Genomic DNA, 15,593 nt, shown 5'->3' on the forward strand with positions numbered 1-15,593 from the left:
TAGATTTTACAAATTTTGAAAATTTTTCTTTTTTTTTTTTAAAGATTTTATTTATTTGACAGAGAGAGACATAGCGAGAGAGGGAACATAAGCAGGGGGAGTGGGGGAGGGAGAAGCCGGCTTCCAGCTAAGCAAGGAGCCCGATGTGGGACTCGATCCCAGGACCCTGAGATCATGACCCGAGCCGAAGGCAGATGCTTAACAAATGAGACACCCAGGCGCCTGAAAATTCTCATTAATTATTTCTTTATATATCTTTCTCTTCTTCCTCTCCTTTGGGGATTCCTAATTTGTATATTAACCCAACAGGAGTTGCCCACATCTCATTGATGCCCCGTTCTTTTTTTTTTTTTTTTCAGTCTTTTTATATTGGTGTATTTCATTTTGGATAGTTTCTACGACTATGTCATCAAGTTCACTAATCCTTTCTTTTTTCAGACCACCACCACAATTTTATTCTTAAATAAATGCTCAGTCTAAAGCCAGGTTAGGCAGACAGGTGGGCCTAATGCAGAGGAAGTGCAGGTTTTACTAATCCTTTCTTCTTTTCATTTGCTGTTAATCTCCAGTGTATTTTTCATATTTCAGAGATCCAAAATTTCAGAAAAATTTTTTCATCACTAGAAGTTTGATTGAGGTATCAAAAAATATTGTTTCCATGTTTCTTTTTAACATGTTCATGCTTTCCTTTACCTTCTTAAAAATACAGAATAGAGTTATAACTACTTTAATGTCCTCTCATCCATTATCTGTGTGATTTCTGTGTCTGCTTTTACTTATTTCTACTTCTTTATATGCCTAACTTTTAATGGATGCCAGACATGTTACCTTATTAAAATGTGTTGGATATGGTTGTGTTCCTGTAAATATTCTTAAGCTTTGTTGTGGAATGCAAATAAGTTATTTGGAGATCATTTCATTCCTTTGAGGCTTGCTTTTGAGCTTTGTTGAAGAGACCAACGCATCTGTTAGTGAAGGACTAATTTTGTCCCACTTCTGAGGTCATATGGTTCTCAGTGTTCTGCCCTGTTTATTATGAGGTTTCTCAATCTGGCTGGTGGGGACTATTTCTGTCCCCCTGTGAGCTTTGGGCATTTAGTTCTGCCTGTTCCTTCTGGGGTGGGCAGTGGTCCTTCGGTCAGCTTTGGGTCATCTCCTCACACGTAGGCACCTATCTGTTCTCAGCTAACTGGGTGAGGGGGCCCCTCTGCACAGGTCTGGACCCTCTCTCTGGGATCTTCCTCCTCTCCATGCCACTTTCCAATCTCAGGGCAGCTGTCTTCTTTCCAGTGTTCTGATTCAAAAATTCTACCTAGCCTCTGCCCGTTAAGTTCCCCAGTCTGTCTCCTCCAGTAAGGGAGCTGGCTGGGCTGTGTGGCTTCTCCTGTCCCGCCCGGTGACCCGGACACTCAGTCCAGGCAGTACTCTCTGCAAACCACAGGCCTCACCTCATTTGCTTGTGCTTCCTTTTCTCAGGAATCCCTGTTCTGTCCAACAGCTGGGCCCGTTGTGTCCCACGTTTTGTCTGTTGATTTAGTTGTTTAAAGTGGGAGGGTGACTCCAGGCACTCTGACCCCAGAAGCTGAAATCTTCTGTATTTTTTGAGTTGTTTACAAGGGGAATACTTTCCCTTCTTACTTGGGTGATATACAAGTCAGCTCAGGGCGGGGGAAGTGGCTGTGGATGCCCCCAGGCCCTTCCAAGAAAAAGCAGCTGGCCCAGCTGCCCTCAGCAAGCTGCAGGAGAGGAGTGTGGGTCAGACCTCACTCTCCCTCAGGCAGCCCCGTCCAATACCGGGCAGCGGGTAGCGTTGCAGCCTGTCCCTCGCCACAACTGTCCACGCTCCCACTAGGCCAGGCCTCCTCCCCGCACCAGCCCCAAAACTGTATGGATGATCCCAGGACAGCCTCTGGGATCACAGCTCAGAGGAATCATCAGAGCGAAGGATTCTAGATGGAGCCAGATGCCCTACTGTGTAGGTGGGGAAACGGGCCTGGAGGGGCACAGCAATGAGATCAGTGACAGTAGCCTGGACCCTGGCTCTCCTGACCCCAGATCTTCCTGCTGCACAAAACAGAAAGGTGACTAAGAAAAAAAAATCGACCAATCAACAGGTACGTCACATTAATAAAAGGATAAGGACCATATGATCCTCCCCATAGGTGCAGAAAAAGCATTTGACAAAGGACAACATCCATTCGTGATAAAAACCCTCAATAAAGTAGATTGAGAGGGAACATACCTCCACATCATAAAGGCTTTCTATGAAAAACTCACAGTGAATATCATCCTCAGTGGGGAAATACTGAGAGCTTTTCCTCTATGGTCAGGAACAAGACAGAGACCGTCCACTCTCACTGCTTTTATTCAACACAGTACTGGAAGTCCTAGCCTCAGCATGCAGACAACAGAAATAAAAGGCATCCAAATCAACAAGGAAGGAGTCAAACTTTCACCATTTGCAAATGGCATGATACTATATATAGAAAACCTGAAAGACTCCACCAAAAAACTACCAGAACTGATAAATGAATTCAGTAAAGTTGCAGGATACAAAATCAATGTACAAAAATCTGTTGCATTTCTATACATAATAATGAAGCAGCAGAAAGCGAAATTAAGGAATCAATCCCATTTACAATTGCATCAAAAATAATAAGATACCTAGGAACAAACCTAACCAAAGAGGTGAAAGACCTGTACTCTGAGAACTGTTAAACACCGATGAAAGAAATTGAAAATGACACAAAGAAATGGAAAGACATTCCATGCGCATGAATCAGAAGAACAAATACTGTTAAAATGTCCATACCGCCCAAAACAATCTACACGTTTAATGCAATCCCTACCAAAATACCACCACCGTTTTTCGCAAAACTATAACAAATTTAAAATTTGTATGGAACCACAAAAGACCCCAAATAGCCAAAGCAACCTCGGAAAAAAAAACAAAGCTGGAGGCATCACAATTCCGGACTTCAAGCTATATTACAAAGCTGTAGCAATCAAGACAGTACAGTATTGGCACAAAAACAGACACATAGACTAATGGAACAGAATAGAAAACCCAGAAATGAACCCACAGTTATATGCTCAATTAATCTTCAACAAAGCAGGAAAGAATATCCAATGGGAAAAAGAAGTCTTTTCAACAAACGGTGTTGGGAAAACTGGACCACTTTCTTGCACCATAAACAAAAATAAACTCGAAATGGATTAAAGACCCAAATGTGAGACCTGAAACCATAAAAAATCCTAGAAGAAGACAGTAACTTTTTGACATCGGCCATAGCAACTTCTTTCTAGATAGGTCTCCTGTGGCAAGGGAAACAAAAGCAAAAATAAACTGTCAGGACTACATCAAAATATAAAGCTTTTGCACAGCAAAGGAAACAGACAACAAAACCAAAAGACAACCGACAGAAGGGGAGAAGATATTTGCAAATGACATATCAGATAAAGGGCTAGTATTCAAAATATACAAAGAACTTATTAAACTCAACACCCCAAAACTGAATAATCCAATTAAAAATGGGCAGAAGACATGAATAGACATTTTTCCAAAGAAGACATACACATGGGCAACAAACACATGATAAGATGCTCCACATCACTCATCATCAGGGAAATGCAAATCAAAGCCACAATGGGATGTCACTTCACACCTGTCAGGATGGTTAAAATCAACAACACAAGAAACAACAGGTGTTGGCAAGGATGTGGAGAAAGGGGAACCCTCTTACACTGTTGATGGGAATGCAAGCTGGTGCAGCCACTCTGGAAAACAGTACGGAGGTTTCTCAAAAAGTTAAAATTAGAACTACCCTATGACCCAGAAATTGTACTACTAGGTATTTACCCAAAGAATACAAAAATACTAATTCACAGAGATACATGCACCCTGATGTTTATAGCAGCATTATCTACAATAGCCAAACTACAGAAACAGTCCAAGTGCCCAAGAACTGATGAATGGATAAAGAAGATGTGATATAGATAGATATAGATATAGATATAGATATAATAGAAAATTACTCAGCCATAAGAAAGAATGAGATCATGCCATTTGCAAGGACATGGATAGAGCTAGAGTGTATTATGCTAAGCAAAATGTCAGCCCGAGAAAGACAAATACCATATGATTTGACTCATATGTGGAATTTAAGAAACAAAACAAATGAGCAAAGTGGAAGAAAATAAAGAAAGAGGAACCAAGAAACAGACTGTTAACTATATCAAACAAACTGGTGGTTACTAGCGCGGGGTGTGGGGGGGTGGCAAGATGGGTGAAATAAGTGATGGGGATTGTCGTGATGAGCACTGGGTATTATATGGAAGTGCCGAATTTAGTACACCTGAAACTAATATTACACTGTATGTTAACTAACTGGAATTTAAATAAAAACTCTTATGTTTATTTATTTATTTTTAAAGATTTTATTTGAGAGAGAGAGAGAGCAAGAGACAGTATGAGTGGGGAAGAGAGGGAGAAGCAGACTCCCCACTGAGCAGGGAGCTTGACCCTGGGATCATGACCTGAGCCAAAGGCAGTTGCTTAACCGACTGAGCCACCCAGGTGCCCCCAAATAAAAACTTCTTAAAAAAGGTAAAATGATTGACTTTTAAAAACAATAATGCTTCAAATCCTTCTATAAGGAAATGACAGATACATTACTCAACAAAGAAGTACAATCAGCTCTTAGACAAATGAGGCAGACCTGTGTGTTAACAGGGCAAGATGACGATATAGACAAAGCTGGTCAGAACAGCATGTCAAGTATAATCCTGTTAACGTGTGTGTGTGTGTGTGTGTACATCACATGCACACAGATTTGTAGAAGCAAAAAGACTATGGAATGATATGGCCAAACCCCTGACAGTAGCGCTCTCTGGGGGAATTTGGGCCACTGGGTATTTTCACATCCTAGTTCCTATTTCCCTGTGTTATACCCACTTCATATCGTGCATTCATTATTTTTATAATCAAACTCAGGTATTAGCACTTGCCGATATTGTTCATAGGTGATGAGGCAGGTAGCCCTGTGCAGGTGAGGTCAGGACTTAACCTGGATTTGGGGAGGAAAAAAATTCCCCCCAGGAAGTTGCTGTTCTCAGACTCTGCCACCAGAGGGAAGCAGAGGACCGGCCGATTGTTGCAAGAGGCCTGAGGGGCGGCGCGGTTGGGGGGTGTGGGGGCTTCTGAACTGGCAAGGATGTCAGGCAAGAGAGAGCCTGACCACAAGGTTTGAAGCAGACTCCACTGTGGTGCGGGGCTGGGGTCAGTTTCCAAGGGAGAGGAGGACGAGATACATTCTAGGCAGAGGTTTCTTGCCTCAGCCCAAGGAGGAAACTGAGGCAGAAGCCCAGTCAGCACTGAACTAACAGGGTGTGGGTGCCTGGGGAGGGGAGGAGAATGGTCTACTGCCCAAGAGCCGGCAAATCTAAGTCCCTTCCCAGAAGCAAGGCCTGGGCTCCACATCTGCCTCCTGGTCAGGGTGAAGGTTTCAGAACACAGAGCTCAAGGGTTAAGAGGCAAAGGCGGAGGGAACCGGGGCTCAGAGCGGGAGGTGACTTGCTCAGGACAACAGCTGATAAGTTGTGGTTCAGTGTCCAGTCCATCTGACCCAGAATCCCTGCCAGGATGAGGGTGGGCAGGCCGAGATGGAGGTCGAGGCAGGTACCATGGTCCCAGACTTGGACCCCAACTCGCCCCATGGGCTGCAGGAGCTGCGTGTGGAGGGGCCATGGAGGCCGAGCCCGACCTAGAGGAGTGACCAGAGGTGGGGGCGGTGGCACGATGAGAAGGGGGTAGAGGGCACTGCTGCTTGGCTCCCAGCTTGGTCTGCATGGGGACAGGAAAAAATACTCTTCACTTCCTGGACCAAGATGCAGGATGTGGGAAGGTGGCTGGCCTGCGTGCACGGCTCTGGGGGGAAGGAAGAGCAAGGATGCAGGGAGAAGAGGCACAGATGCTGGGCCTGGCTGACCCTGGGGACAGCGGAGGCAGAAGCAGTGTTCCCCCTCATCCCCCCGAACTTTTCAAGGGGGTGGCGGGCAGGTTGGGGGCCGTGATGGGGCTGGGCCTGGGCTCTGGCTCCCACACGGCCTGCAGGAACACCACAGGGCCTGCACTGCGTGGTTATTGGCTCTGAGCAACTGCAGGAAGGCTGGCAGGCCAGGCTGGGCGGGTGTGAGGGGGCTGAGGACAGGCCAGGCCAGCCCGGATGTCTGACTGGCTGTCTGGGAGGGCACACACCTGCAGGAGACAGGCATTGGGCCTTCAGGGCTGGACATAGCCCTGGGGACAGATGTCTCTGGGAGGGGGTCCAGGGAGGGGCTCTACTCTTGTAGCCAGATGAACTTGGACAAGTCACTCCACCTCCCCGAACCTCAGCTTGCCCATCTGTCAAATGGTACCCATCCTCACACCCAGCTCCCATCACAGGGTGTTTGCAAGCATGGAAGTCACATGCTCAGTGGCTGGGGCAGCAGGGGGCCCGCTGAATGCTGGCCAGAGCTTATTTACTCATTTATTCCACATTCAACCTGCCAGGTGCCAGGCCACATTGGCGCTGGAGACACAGAGAGAGCCCTGGCGCCAGGCGAGAGGACCGTGGAGGGCTCTGGGTGTGGGTGAGGCCATGTCTGGGGCGCGCCCCCACCCCCACTCACACCGACACTTTGCCTCGGTGCACTCCCTCGGCCTGGCTCCCCTTGCAGCTCGTCTCCTGCCCAGGAGTGGAGAGTGCAGGACATCAGGCCCCAGGCACCCATGCCTCACGGGAGCCAACCTCACCATGCTGCCCATCCTGTATTCTGGATGATTTAGAACCAGAGCGCAGGCCTCGTCTCACCTGGCCCCATACAGCCTCCAGCATCTAATAGACGAGGACGTGGTGTTCACGCCCCTGATGCTGTCTCTCAACTGTCTGAGATACAAGGATGGACTTTCGCTCCCTGTGTCAGGTCAAGGGTTGGGGCTTGGCTTCTCCCACCTACCTGAGGGTTCCGCGGTCCCCAGCTCTTGGGGAGGGACTCGTGGGGAGGCGGATGGGCAGATTCACATGGGGTCCATGACTCTTCTGGCTGGAGTTTCCTCCTCCCTAAAAGTGACCCTTGGGTCAGAGGGGTCAGGGAGAGGGGCCACCCTGGGGACCCCCCAGCTTGTGGACACTGCAGGAGCACTGTTCTGGCTGGAGACGGTGTCCCAGGGCTCCCCACTCCCACGGGACTCCCCAGGGGCCACAGCCAGGCGTGTCTGTGGGCGGGTGTGAGTGCATGTGTGTGAATGTGTGTGAACACGTGTGTGGTGGGGCGAGGTGAGCGCGGGGCCTCTAACAGCTCTGGATAAAGTGGGTGTGTTTAGAGGGGCCTTTGTGCCTGAGGACAGACTGTTCCTGGCTCTGCACAGCGTCCCAGGGAACATCCAGATGCCTGACCTTGGAGGCGACAGCCCTCCCCCCGCAGGCCGCCCCCCCTTGTCCCAGGTCCTCCTGCCCCTTCTCCCTCTCCCAGAGGCCATGTGGGAGCCTGGCCAAGGCAGCCCTGGCCGGGGAGCCGCTTGGGTGGTGTTTGGACCCTGGGTTTCCCAGGCCAAGGGGAGAGGGGTCAGGGTGTCTGAGGGCAGGCGGGGGCCTGACTCCCAGCTCATTGCGGGGCCCAGCCACAGCTCAGGGCACCAGACCTGGCCACAAGGGAGTCCACGGGGAGTCTCCTGTCAGGATCAGAAACTGCACCGAGTGTGGAGGTCAGAGGGCGCAGCAGAGCACCCCACTTGTCAGTTTGGGGCATCATAGCCCCCTCTCCCCCCGGGCCTCCGTTTCTCTACCTGCCATATTGGCATACTGTTCCCTGCCCTGGCTCCTGCCGGGGCCGTTCGGGGCACCCATGGGGCCAGCGAAGACACGGGCCTGCGGCTGGATGGCGGCGTGGCCCAGCCTCCCGGTGTGAGGAGTCACAGCGCAGGCCCGGGGGACGAGAAGTGGCCGTCACAGAGCGTGTCCGCCGCGGCCTGCCAGGGTGGCACCATTGCCCGCGGCATGCGGATAAGGACGCGGAGGCCCAGCGTCACACACTCTGAGAAGGGTGCTAGGAGCCTGGTCTAGGTCCCACGAGGGGTCCTAGGGCCCCCAGTGGGCGCTGGTGCTGAGACGGGAAAGGCGCGGGGGTCGAGCGCTCTGGCCTTGGCCTCCCTCCCCGTGTCTAGAGCAGGCACCGAGGGGGCTCCGTGCGCCAAGGCCTGGGCCCAGCCCCAGTGCTGCCTCCACACCCCTGCACGGGGCCTGAGAACTCGGGGCTCAAACCCCGCCGCTGCCACCTGCCCGCCGGGCGAGCCCGGGCAAGCCTTCCTCTGGGGGCCTCGACGTGGGCCCATCAGAAATGTGAGGGGTGCGAGCCGGTGTCGGGCTCCCAGGGAGGCAGGGGCAGGCCCAGCGCGGGGCTGTCCCCTCTGGTGCCCTGACACCCCTTTCCGAGGTGGACTCTGCTCTCTCCGGGGCCTCGCAGCCAGCTGCCTGACCGGAAACCCTTCCTGTCCAGGGGAATTACTGGTTTGCACAGCTCCGGGAGATGGCGAAATGCAAGCTGTGTTTGCCTTGGGTTTGTTTTCTTTCCACGGAAAACAAAACCAAACACACACATGGGCGCAAGCACACTGACACACCAGGGCAGATAACCGAATGTTAACCTCGCGGCCTCTGCCCCCACGCACAGTGGGTGCCCAGTGAGCGCCTGCGGGGCCAGTCAGTGGGCCTGGGGGCCCTCGGGGGGGGGGGAGGCTTGGCTGCCCCTCTGACTTCCTGTGTGATCTCTGGCAAGGTGTTGCTGCCTGAGTCACGGACAATGGGAGCAATGGAGCCACGTCCCTGGGGAACCCCCGGGTGCCAAGCCAGGCACTGGGCCTGGTGCTTACAAGGCCATCTGACCTGTCTGATCTGCACACTATCCCTGGGGAGGCCGGGGCTCAGAGAGAGGCGGAGGCATGGCTCAGCCTCCCACGGCCAGGGGCGGCAGGGCTGTGCGCACAGGGACACTGACAGAGCAGGGTTCCGGTCCCCGGATCTGTGCAGATCCCTCCTGGGGAGGGCGCCCCCTCCTGGGCTGCCAAACAGGCACTCCGAGGAGGTGATCCCCGCTTCCTCCTACCGTGCTGGGGTTGGTCCCCTTCTCCACTCACCTGCTTGGCTCTGGTTCTGAGTTCAGGTTGACTCTGGCCCTATCGACCGCATCACTCACCATGAAGGCAGGCATCTGGGGGTGAATGTGCTGGCAAGCAGGGAAGGGCTTGGTGGCTTCTGGGAGTCACTGGACACTCCAAATAACACAGGGGGCGCACTCCCTGCTTCTGAAGTCGTACTCTGCTCCTGCCTGTTCCCCGCCCCTCCCCCACTGTGGCCCCTGATCCCAAAGATCCACATTTTTTTCTCTGCTCTGTCTCAGAGGCTGCAGTCTGGAGGCAAGGGCTGGCCCACAGACACATGGTTTGACCTATATACTATTTACAACTTTAGTAGGCTAGTTGCCAAATTTAAAGTTGGAAAATTTCACATAACCACCTGGATTTCCAGGACATCCCCACCCCCATCTAAGCAGTATTTTCTTAGATAGCAGTAACTGGCCGGAGCTGAGGATGGGGTGCCCCGCCAGTGTGGTCAGAACCTCTGCCCACCGGCTTCCCCGACCCTGACATCACCATTGGCCCCACAGGATCATGAGGGACCGTTTCAAAGCCTGACATTTCTCGACATTGTACATTGGACTTCTCTGGGGGCTTTAAAGACCTGAGGACACAGGCCAAGTTCTCGAGAATCTCTGGGGTGGGGCCACAGCTCCCATCGCGATTCCAGTGAACAGCAAGATTGAGAGTGACCAGAGCACTGGCCCCGGGCCAAGGGGCCCCATGTGTGGGTGGCTTCTCGAGATCCATGACTTCCTGTCTGTGGCTCTCAGCTAGAGCCCCACCTTGTGACAGCCTGGCCTCATCCTGGCTCATTCAGAAGAGAGAGATCCTCTGTTCCCTCTCCTGGGGACTTCCCAGGAGGCCTGGACACTTCTGATTGCTCATTGTGTGATGCCCGGGGTCTGAGGCCCAATCCTGGACTTGGCAGGAGGGCCAAGTGTGGCCACGGCGGTGGGGCCCAGGGCTGCTGCCTCCAAGGAAGATTCACTCCTATATATGGTCACCCGGGAGTCCCACTGCTGAGCTAACGTGTGACCTAATGTGCTGACAATCTCGCCCAGTCTGGGGCCCGAGTTGGGGAGGGCCCTGACTCTGGAGAGAGTGTCCACTTGGGGGCAGAGGGGCTGGGAGCAGGCAAATCAACGGCGTGGAGGCAGGGCAAGGACTGGATGACCCAGACCCAGGACAGGAGAAAGGCAGCTCGAAGTCCTTCCCACCCCACTTGGCCTCATCAATCTGTGAAGAAGTCCAGCTCCCCACTGATGCTCTGTGTAAACAAGGAAACCCATGAGCCTTTCTTGCTTTTAAAAGTTCTTTTAATACAGCATGAGAAGGCTATATTGCTATAGGCAAGCTGTATACAGATTTTCCAGGAATAAGGCACACAACGGAATGCCATCCCGAGGGCAGCCCTTCGGAGAGGTCGGGAGCCTTCTCCATGCACCCTCCGAACTGGGCCCACGGGTTCTGTTTGTCTTTTCAGCTGGACACACACGTATTAACAGATACAGACACGGACAGGGTCACCACACGGGAACGGAGGAGATCCGACGACGAGGTTGGCGACAGACGGCGATGGGCCCTTCTGCCACCAGCCCTTGGGGGACGGCTCAGCCACCTCCCTGAAAGCTGGAACGCCTCCCAAACTTCAGGATTAGTTGTTGCACTGGGCTACAATGTAGTGATGTTGGATTAAATATTCACTTAGAGTAGATTCAACTCTATTAGATGTTGGAGGGCAGGTGTAAGGGCTCTAGTTGGCACATCCTAGTTCAAAGAGCATGGGGCTCAGAGGCGAGGCTCAGATGGCCAAGCCCCAAAGAGGGGCACGGAGAAGTCTGCCTCCCATTTCCTCTTCCGTCCTGGGCCCGGCTGACCCGAGCCCTCCACCAGGCCAAGGAGGCCATCTCTGGAGCTGAACAACCATGGCGGGGCTGGTTAGTCATCCTAGGCTGGCTGCGTAATACTGCGAGGCCCCTTCCTCCCCTGGCCCACACCCTGCCCCCCGACAAAGTTAATAACCATAATAACAAGATAAGAACAAGAAGGTGCAAGAGAATGGAATACAATGCTGTGTTCGTTACCCTCAGCTGAAGAGGATCAAAGGGGTCACTATTCCCTTTTTGGCTACGTATCTAATAATAGCTTCCCTTAAAAAAAAGCAATACTTTCCAAAATACACATATGTATAAATACAGGACACGAACATATTAATAAGTCTAAGCACTTGAATAATATGCTTGGCTACTTAATACTGATATTTTCATCCAAGGAAAACAACACAGAATAACAACAATATGGCTTAAAGAATTGCAAAGATTTTTTTTTTCCTCCTCAGAATTATGTACCAACTTCATATAATATTCTATGTAGACAATATTTCCTTCTTAATGTAGTTCAGTTGCATACTTTTTACAGATCAAAGCATAGTAAAAAATCAAACCAAAAACAAAACGAAACAAAAAAAAACCCAACAACAGGAAAAAAGAGAGTTCTCACCATAAATATTTTCTTGCAGCTCAACCAGAAGGTTTGCAAAAATATGTCCAGAAATCTTCATTTGATATTCTAGTGCCCTCCTGAAAGCTCCGAAGTTTTGAAAATGCCTTTGTTTTTTTTTAATCTCAAAAATCGAGCAATTATATTTTTCTTTTTTCTTTTTTTAAAAAAAAGGCCCTCAAATATATACAGACAAAGATCACTGTGAAGATTTTTTTTGGGAGAAGGTAACAAATTCAGTGTCGTGAGAAAAATTGGTAACCAGAAGAAATTTTAACATCTATGATTTTTTTTCAAAATACACACATAGTATTTTTCTTAAAAAAAAAAAAAGGAATTCTGTGTCAAGTATAACTCAAAATAAATACAAATTCACAAGTAGAACTATCGAATACTTCATATGGGTTAAACACTGTTATCTCTCAACTAGATCACTAGATCTACTGACTGCAGGCGATTGTCCCTTTTGAACATACAAACCACACACTTTCTTGTTTCCTGGGCTCTCGGGCCCTCTGAGCACTTAATCCTCGCGGTACCCGGCCTGGACAGCATCGCTTCCTGCTGCCCACAGAGAGCTCCCATGTTTAGCCAGACAGAGCCATGCAGGGGTGGGGAGTGCGGAGGGGCTGCCTCGGGCAGGAGGGCCCAGCCCCCACGTCGGCCAGCTCTGCACAGATGGGGGGGCCCGGCAGCTACCAGCTGGACAGGCCTACTGACAAGGTCACTTTGGGGTGATATCCCATTTCCTACTGGCCCGGGGAAGGCTCTGGCCTCTAGCATTCTGGAGCCTGCATTCTTTTTAGGGTGTGGGCTGCCCCCACCACCGCAGCACGGTTGGCAGGCTCCGGGCCTCCTGGGGCCAAGGTCCCCCTCTGGGGCCAGGTCCCTGGAACGGCTGGGAGGGATTCCTCAGTGGCATTGTCGGTGGGAGGCGAGGGTGTTCACAGTTGGTTGCTGGGCACTCTGCCCCTCTGGGCAGCAGGGAGGTGGCCACGGGGCTCAGGCTGGAGCAAACACCCTCTTGTTAAGTGCTCAGAGGGCACAGCCCCCCGACATCTCCCCTGCAGCACCCCTCCTCCCCCAGGCTGCAAACGCACTCATGCCATCTCTTCAACTTGCTCCCTGGACCCCTGGTTATCACTTCACTGTAACTCCTCAGTTGTACACAGTATTTTCATTTGAAAACAAAAGGCGACCGGGCCCCAGTTGGGTGACCTTGAGCCATGGTAAACACTGAATTTCAGGTCCATTTCATGGTCTGATTTTTTTTTTTCCACAGAGGCATAATGTTAGGGCAAAATCAAGTGACCCAGTCCTGCCAGCCGGCTCTCTCCCTCTCCCTGGGAGAAAGGAGGGATGACAGGACAGTAAAAATAGGGCTTCTCATGGGGGAGAGAGGAGAGAGGCGAGCGTGATCCCTCCCGCCAGCCAGGACAGCGGTCTCCCTGACCAATGTGACTTGCCCAGAGGCCTCCCTGCTCCCTTGGGAGGTAGGAAATCATTGTCCCCATTTTATAAACGAGAGGTTCTGTAGCTTACATTGGGGTTGCCCTGTGTGAGGGGGGGATCCTTCTCCCTCATTTTTGCAGGGGTGGGGTGGGGACATCAGGCAGGGCAGGGGTTACAGGCGGTGACGGGGGGAGGACCGGCATCCCTCAGCTCTATCCTAAGTGACTGACGGGTGACCGTGCGCAGTGTGGTACTCGGTGGGCCTCTCCAGATAAAGCTCCACATGAACCCCACAACACCAGAACTGAAATGAGCCTGTGTGCCCTGGAGCCCCTCTCTCACTTAACCAGTGGGCGCCCTGAGGGCCGGAGATGAGAAGTCCTTCCCGAGGCCTCGTAGTGTGTGAGCAGCAGGACCGGCACAAGAACCTAGGTCTCTAGACCACCAGGCCTGTGTCCGTCCTGCCCGAGGGCCTTCCCTGCCGGGCCCTAAGGCGTCGATCAGGGGGTAGACCCCAGCATGGGTGGGGGTGAAGGAGAAGGGTAGGGAAGGGGCCTGACAAAATCCAATCCCAAGCGGGAGAAGTGTGTGGTGTGGGGCGGGGGAAGGCGTTGTCTGATGGGCCCCAGGTCACACCGTGGAACCCTGTCCAACATTCAGCGCCTCCCTGTCCCTGACCTCTGGGTCTAGGGTGTGCAATGTTAATGATGTCACAGGCAGTGGGGTTCGGGGCTCATGGTGGGCAGGGGGCAGAGATGCCCACTCCCCAGCAGCTAATAGAACAAATGTCAGCTCACCAGGATTGCTGACTCAGACAGGACAGAAACATAGGGCTCTCTGAGAGTGGCTTTGCACACAGGGCAAACTGGAAGGTTCTGGGTAGAGAAGGAGGCCTGGCTAGTCTTGGGGAGACAGTCCCCTGCAGGCTTTGGGATTCACAGTACATTTAGTGCACTTGTGGCCAATACAAGGCTGCTCACCCCAAAGGGAGTCTCAGAGGAAGACCGCCGGCAGGGGACACCAAGGGCTTTATGGGGTCCTGGGTGCTGACCTCTGCTCACCCCTGTCTCCTGCACACAGACCCCAGGCCCACCTGGAGAGAGCCCCAGAGAGCCGGTGTTCCGTGGGGGCGGCCGCGTCCGTAACACTGTCAGCACACACGAGACGAGAGCGTAAGACACCCCTGCCCGGCGCGTAAGGCCGCGAGGCTGCCCCCACGCACACAAGGACACGCGGCAAGGCGGGCGGACACGGAGGGGCATCTCCTGCGGCGGCGGGGCCGGCTCACTGCACCCGGCGACAATAGTAGCCCAGGACCTTGCACTTCTCGCAGAGGTGCTGGGGGTGCTCCTTGCTCTGGTCGGACACGTCCAGGCCATCGGGCTTCTCCAGGGGTCTCTGCAGAGAGGAAGGGGGGAGTGGAGAGAAAGACAGAAACACAGAGAGAGGCAGGGAGAGTGAGACAGATGCAGAGAGAGGCACAGAGAGAGCACGAGACAGACAGACAGACAGACAGACAGAGGTGGGGGTGCCCGGAGAGAGAGCCTGGAGTCACCGAGGTTGTTTCCCTAGGGGCTGGGGGCCCTTCCTGCCCCTTGCCTGTGGCCGGTGCGCGGCCCGGGGCTGGGGCTCCTGGACCCGCACGGTCTGGACGCCACTTTGCCCTCCCCCAGGACTGTCGGAGCGGTCACCCCCGAAGTTCACAAAAGCCCAGGACCCAGGCAAGACGGTGGTGCACGGACATTACCCGGATGAGGGTAGCGAGGCCCAGAGCGAGGAGGACCCAAGCCCACATCTCCTGACCTCCAGCACACCCGGGGCTTCTTCCCAGGCTACCTGTCACTGCTGTGCTTCGGGCTTGGGGTAAATGAGCCCTCAGCTCTGTGAGGTTAGCAGCCAGTGCCCCTCGCCCCAGGGCCTGGCACAGTCCTCGCCCTGTCCATTGAGTGGCCAAAGGAGCAGAACTCCACGTGTCCCAACAGGGAAACGGAGGCCCAGAGAAGGGAGGTGGCTTGCCAGACCTGCGATGCTACTCACGCACTATGTGAGCTCAGGGGGCCTCAGTTTCCGCATCTGGAAAGTGGGTCATCATTGCACATCGGTTGTGGGGCCGTGGGAAGAATCGGATGTCGAGATGTTTGTAAACTAAGCAGCATGAGGCATGCAGGAAAGAGCACTGCTGCAACATAAGGAGCTCCCTGCTCCCTCTTTCCCTCCCATCCTGGCTCACAAAAGCCAGCAGAGACTTGTTTCCCTGGAAAATTTATGGAGGCTATTAGGCACACCTCCTGAGGCACAGAGTTTCTTGGCTGGCAGGCAAAGCCCCCAGCCCAGAACGCCCACCTGCAGAAGGGTCCCCTGCCTGGATTGCGGGGACTCAAAGGAAGCTGGTCGGTGACAGCTGGGATGCACATGCTGAGGAGAGGGGTCAGGAAGCAAAGGCTGCTGTGGGGTCACGGAATCT

At 52.8% G+C, this 15,593-nt stretch overlaps 1 protein-coding gene across 3 annotated transcripts in view; it reads right to left on the bottom strand.

Annotated features, from left to right (window-relative positions):
* ZCCHC24 (zinc finger CCHC-type containing 24) overlaps window positions 1-15,593 on the bottom strand; it is a 79,809-nt gene that overhangs the window by 8,876 nt on the left and 55,340 nt on the right. The window contains exon 4 of one of the 3 annotated variants that reach the window (XM_045878199.3): window positions 334-14,527. The exons of the other annotated variants lie outside the window; for them this stretch is intronic. Within the exon in view, the coding sequence (XP_045734155.1) occupies window positions 14,414-14,527 (114 nt within the window). The 3' untranslated portion in view covers window positions 334-14,413. Of the gene's footprint in view, window positions 1-333; window positions 14,528-15,593 lie in introns of those variants that run through there. 3 annotated transcript variants of the gene reach the window in all.

Source organism: Mirounga angustirostris, unplaced genomic scaffold (assembly GCF_029215605.1).
Source record: "Mirounga angustirostris isolate CCGP_5_RB_7025 unplaced genomic scaffold, mMirAng1.0.hap1 SCAF_6, whole genome shotgun sequence".
NCBI lineage: Eukaryota > Metazoa > Chordata > Mammalia > Carnivora > Phocidae > Mirounga > Mirounga angustirostris.